The sequence below is a fragment of the Thamnophis elegans genome, chromosome 1 (assembly GCF_009769535.1).
Source record: "Thamnophis elegans isolate rThaEle1 chromosome 1, rThaEle1.pri, whole genome shotgun sequence".
NCBI classification, from domain to species: Eukaryota; Metazoa; Chordata; class Lepidosauria; order Squamata; family Colubridae; genus Thamnophis; species Thamnophis elegans.
Window position 1 is genome coordinate 60,319,054 of NC_045541.1, and position 5,764 is coordinate 60,324,817.

Below are 5,764 nucleotides of genomic sequence, written 5' to 3' on the forward strand. Positions count from 1 at the left end.
GAATTATTCACTTATCCACAATCCCTATAAATTGTTATCTCACTAAGACAGAGATGAATAAACTCCCAATTGCTGACCACAGATGCATCTCCAGCAATCTCAAGATACCTGTTCTTGTTTGAGCTGAAAAGAAAGCAAATTGGAAGAGTAAGAACAGAATAGAGCTGGAAGGGACCTTGGAGGACTTCTAGTCCAACCCCCTGCTCAAGCAGGAGATCCTATACCATTTCAGACAAGTGACTATCCAGTCTATTCTTAAAAACCTCCAGTGATGAAACACCCACACTGTCTGAAGGCAAGCTGTTCCACTGGTTAATTGTTCTGTTAGGAAGCTTCTCCTTAATTCCAGGTTGCTTCTCTCCTTGATTAGTTTCCATTTGTGGTTTCTTGACCTGCCTTCTGGTGCTTTGGAGAATAATTTGACCCCCTCTCCTTGGAGAGGAGTCCCTCAGTGGATAGTGAAAGAAAGACTAGGTGATTGAGATATTGTAATATTATATTTATGACTTATGGAGCCATCCATCTCACAGCAGTGATTCTGAGATAGTCCTCAGTTAAAATTAACCAAGGATGAATTTTTTGTCCCCAATGTCATGTGACCACATCACTTAGCTATTGCAATCCTTGGCAGCCCCATTGCTGTCATTTACCAAATTTTACCAGTGAATAGTTGAGGTCCCAGCCCAATCCAAGCCATTGCTACCTTGATCCCACCCAGCCACAAGCCTTATTAGTGTATGGGACTGCGTCGTCTTAAAATTCTCCCACCATCTCCATTATTGTGGCACTGCTGCCAGATACCCCCTGCCAAGCCCTACTTGTAGCACCATGTGCCATTACTGTATCAGCCTGAGCCTTCTTACAACCTTTCTTTCTCCAGGATGGAGCTGGGCTTCTCTTATATGGTAGCCAGAGTCTCCCTTCACCAAAGAAGCCCTGTATGCAAAAAATGGTCCCTGCTGGAAGGGTGATTATTATTGGGATGTAAGGATGCAACTAGAAATGGTTTTATATACTTTTACATAATTACATTCCATTCTTGTTTATTAAATACCATTTTTTCCTCAGTGGCTAACCTCTATTTTATAGACCTCTGTAAAGCATAAGTGGGATAATTATGCTTGTTGAGAAATATGAGATCTTTAGCAAGAGTTGTGAAACACTGAGGCTATCATTGCCAGCAATGGGGATGTCAAAAGCAGCAAAATTAGGGGAGGGGTGGGGAGGAAGGGGGAGAGGAATCTATGTACGCAAATGCTAGATGAGTGAAAACACCCTCGCTCCATGGCAACCAACTTGTCATGGAATGAGGGCGGGACTACGGAGCCAAATGTGAAAAAAATAATAGTAATGGAGCCAATGAGGAAAGCAGACGGTCGGGGAATCCTAACCCAGTCTCTCGAAATTCGACCCGTCTCCCACACCAGCAATTGAATACAATATGAGGAAGGGGAATTGGAAAAGGAACGGAAAAGATAGTAGGGGGCTTCGTGGTCCTAGCTCACTCCACACACACCCCGCCTTGGAAGCGTCGCGTGAGGAGAATGTACCGTTGCTGGGGGTTTGGCACCGTTAGAACCTCGCGGGCGCGCGCGAGCGAAGCGGCTCCGTGGAGTGAGGCAAGCCGGCTGAAAAATGGGAGGGCTTCACAATGCCGGCCTTCTGCTAATGGTGCTGTTTACTGCTTAGCCGGCAGCTCATGCTGCTGCACTCTCTTCCCCGCTATATAAATCGTCCAAGTGAAACAATGTAGCAGGTATACAAAGAGCAGCAGATTTTAATAGCATGATATACCGAAGATCGTAAGTCAGGAGCCAGAATAAGCTTAAAAGGACAAAATGGTCTCTTGCCCCGAGAGAAAGAGGGGGGTGGGTGGATGAAAAATCAGTGGAAATAGGTTGCTGTCGGCAAAGCCCTGCAATGCTACTTGCAACCAGATTGGAAAACCAACGGAGAGTATTTGGGTCAATTCAGTTCAATCTCAAGCGGAAAAGATGGTGCAGAAGTACTCTTGAGGCAACTAAAAAATCCCAAGTGTATATCTACTTGGAACTAACTCCTACTGAAATGGGTGCAGCTTTAAATTTATCCAAGCATTCATTTCCCCGCTCCCCTTTTTTTGCAGCTCAGCTGTAATTAAGGGAATATGCACATGTAAACAAGCTAATATTAATCTGACTACAATTTAAGGGCTGCAGATACCTTAAGTATAGAGGTTAACAGTCTCCTATTCTTCACCCCAACTTAAAACATATATTGCAGTGGAATGGCATTAGTTAATAAAATCAATCTAAAATATTTCTTCAGAATGAAAAACAAAACATCTTTCATTACAAGCAGACAATATGAAATCCAGAATAGCTGGTAGATGGAAAGCAGGAAATACTTAGTAGCAAAACTCTAGCATTAAGATGCCATGGCTATAGAGAGAAAACTAAGTTAAACTTTAAGAATTGCTTTGTGCAATTAAAAGCAAATATAATCAATCTAACAATGATTGCTTTTCATTAAATTGTACCTGGATTTCATGAATGCGGGCAAAACCATCCTTACAGAAAAATTCCATGAGATTGGAGAAAGTCTTGGGTCCTGGCATTTCTTTCAGGCTTTTCACTCTTCGGCGGCTTGGATGTTGGCTGGGTTTGAGAAGTCCCTTGGCTTCCTCTGAAGTTTCCACCATCTCCTCTTCTTTGTCCTCTGTTGCTGCAGCTGCATTATTTTGCATCTCCAAGGAAGTGCTGCCTGAAAGTTTGGGCAGCTGGTGAAACTTATTGCCAAAAACAACACTATAAATATAGTTCCTTTGAGTTTCAATCACCTGTTTGCAATCCATTTTCAAAGCTTTGGAGAGAAACGACATTTTCTTTTAAATTAGACAAAACTTTTGCTAACCCTCACAAACTGATTTTCATTTAGACTGAGCTCTGTTTGATTTCTAGTCAAGCAGCGCTTCTCCAAACTCACTGCCTGAGCATCAGTTTACACAGGCCATTATTAAAAACTCCCTCCCCGGAGGCTGCAAAAGGCGGGGTGGTCTGAGACTTCAAGAGAGAAAGCCGATGATGTATTTTGTTTCATTTAGGTCGGATAAGTGCCATACTTAAATACATTATTCTACTTTACATTGGTTTGGCAAAAGAAATTGAGTTACGTGTCTATTTTTTTCAGTTTACTTGGTTTTTGTGTGTCAGTTAATATTAAAATAGAACATTTTAAAACTGTGTAGCTGCATTACAGAAAAGGCGCAAAAAGTCATCTTTCAATGATATTCATCAGGGCTTAGATAATTTTGTAATTCATGTTTCATATTAAATAAGACAATACTGTATCTTGAAGCGAACGTGCCTTGTCCTCTGGAACAACTAATTTTTAATGTAATTTTGATTTTGTTCATGCCATGTTTTAATCTTTATTATAGTTGGATATTTAAAAGATTAAATAAAAAATAACTATGAAGAGAGACAGTTTTACCCTGTCACAATGTTTGCATGCATTTCTCAGAAAACTCACTTAAGATTATCACTCCATTTGCAGAATGAATTCTGACGTGTAAAAATATAATTCTAATTTCCTTTAAATGGGCAATTTGACCCCAAAGGAAAAAAGCTGTCATCCTCCAGTGGGATCTATTGCTTAATCGCAATCCCATTTGCTAATAAAGGGATTCTATTTGTGGACATGGTAATATCCAATCCAAAATTCTGCAAACATTAAGGATTTCATAAGAAACTACCTTGCAAATACAATTAAGTCATTTTTTTTCAATACTGTTGTAACTTCAAATGATCACTAAACAATTATAAGTCAAAGACTAACTCTATAGACTTTTTGTTAATTTATTTTATTAGGATTAATCTAAGTGAAGTTCATTCTAAATTTATTCTAATTCAGGAAATGTATTGAGCTCAAATTTCTAGAGTATGCCCACTTTGATATTTCAAATAGTTATTAAATCACACAGGACAAATTGGAATAATGTGTGACATAAGTTAATGAATAACATTCATTTCCTGAGATTACATTCTAGATGTGGGCTAATAGAAGACAAATCATTCAGCTACTGTATCTTCAAAAAATGAATATAATTATTAGCTCCTTTAGAATTGGGCTTTACTCTTGCACCTAGTTTTGTATATATATCCACTGCAGTTACCAAAGTATTTCAATCCCATCTCCAATGGAAAAAATCAAATAATTGGTCTAGACTTCAAAATGGGAAGAATATTTTAAAACTAGTTTATGCCACTATCCCCCATTCTATTTTGTAATCACATAGAATCAGCAAAATCAGCAAATCAGTAAAACTATAAAACCATTGTACCAACCGATAATTAAAACCATTAGGTTTTAAATGTTCTGCAGAAATCCATTTTCAAGATCTTTCTGGAGGGTTAGGTTAGTAAGGTAAAATACTGCTTCAAGTGCCTTCTCTCTGTCTCATAAATGTTGGACATACTAAGCCTCCCCACCTAGGATAATGTGTACTGGAAGGGGTCAATACCATCTGGAGCTCATCCTGAATTTATTTACTAGCAAAACATGTAGGACTTGAAGAATTAAAAACCAGCAATTTTGAGTTCCACTTAAAGCATATACAGTACAGCTCTGCCCACTTGTATTTATGACTGAAAAGTATTCTGCACCTACTGCAGCTTCTGAAGTTTTCAAAGGTAATCTTGTCTAAAACAGACTGCAGTAATTATTTTAGTGATTGTGATTACTGTTTTCGAACCTGTTTGTTAAAACATATTTAGATATACTGCAGATAATTACCATAACATAACAATATGGCAATGCTCATAATACATTTGCTGGAAGTCCTTTTACTTCTAATAGATTTGTATTCGACATAAATCCAGAAGGTATACTATCTTTGTTCTCTGTAACCTCATAATGGTTTCTCATTTTAGGTCTCACCTTTTCAATCGCTATTAAGGCACAAGTCTTTGAAATCAACAGGAGTGGTGTGTGAGTAATGATTGTTGGACAGCAGCTTTTGTAATTGCTTTCTCTCTCTTTGAACTCAACACTTATCAAAGGTTTTTTTTTTTAAAAAAACGCTTGGCAATTGTTATTATAGGGTTTTACTTTACTAAGACTGATCACATCCCAAGCTGCCTCTCACTAAAGCAAAAGGTAAGGGAAAATTTAATTTGTTTTACTTGATGATGTTAGCTTGACTCGTAGTGACAGTCATTCTTTATGTTTGTCTTTGTGCCTTTTTCTGACAGCTGGGTAACTTTCAATTTAATTACTTCTGTTATATGCATATTTATCAAACACCACCTAGGGAGAATATGTCAAATGAACTCAGCAGTCATGTCAAAATGACATCTTGTCCTTTGACATTTTCTAATTAAGAAAAGGAAGTACACATTTTTAATATGAGATCATGGGAGTTATGCAGTGATGAATTTAAAAGTTTAAAGTAAGCTGGAATACTAAAATTTGTACAGCATATATAGTGTGTAGTACACTGCATAATTTTTATCTATTACTGTATAAGAACATAGTGATAATGAATGAATCCTAAGCCTAGTACAACTATCTGAATTTTTTATGAAAGATGAAGTCAAGTATCCTTAGCAGAAATCTGTATATGGTTCAATATTTCTACTCTTTTTTCATCAGTAGTCTTTGCAACAAATTTCCAATAACATTTCCTCAGCTTTATACTTTTCCCACATCCCAGCCCCAACAGCCCGGCTAAACCACTATAAAGTATTTAAGATACCAGAATAAAATCAGGGATAGGGTGATGAGA

At 37.8% G+C, this 5,764-nt stretch overlaps 1 protein-coding gene across 2 annotated transcripts in view; it reads right to left on the minus strand.

Annotated features, from left to right (window-relative positions):
• Positions 1–5,664, minus strand: part of LOC116508353 (cytochrome P450 27C1) — a 31,959-nt gene extending 26,295 nt beyond the window's left edge. For both annotated transcript variants that reach the window (XM_032216947.1, XM_032216939.1), the window contains exon 1: positions 2,519–5,664. In XM_032216947.1, the coding sequence (XP_032072838.1) occupies positions 2,519–2,860 (342 nt within the window). In that variant the 5' untranslated portion in view covers positions 2,861–5,664. The remainder of the gene's footprint in view (positions 1–2,518) is intronic.
• Positions 5,665–5,764: the final 100 nt, after the last annotated feature.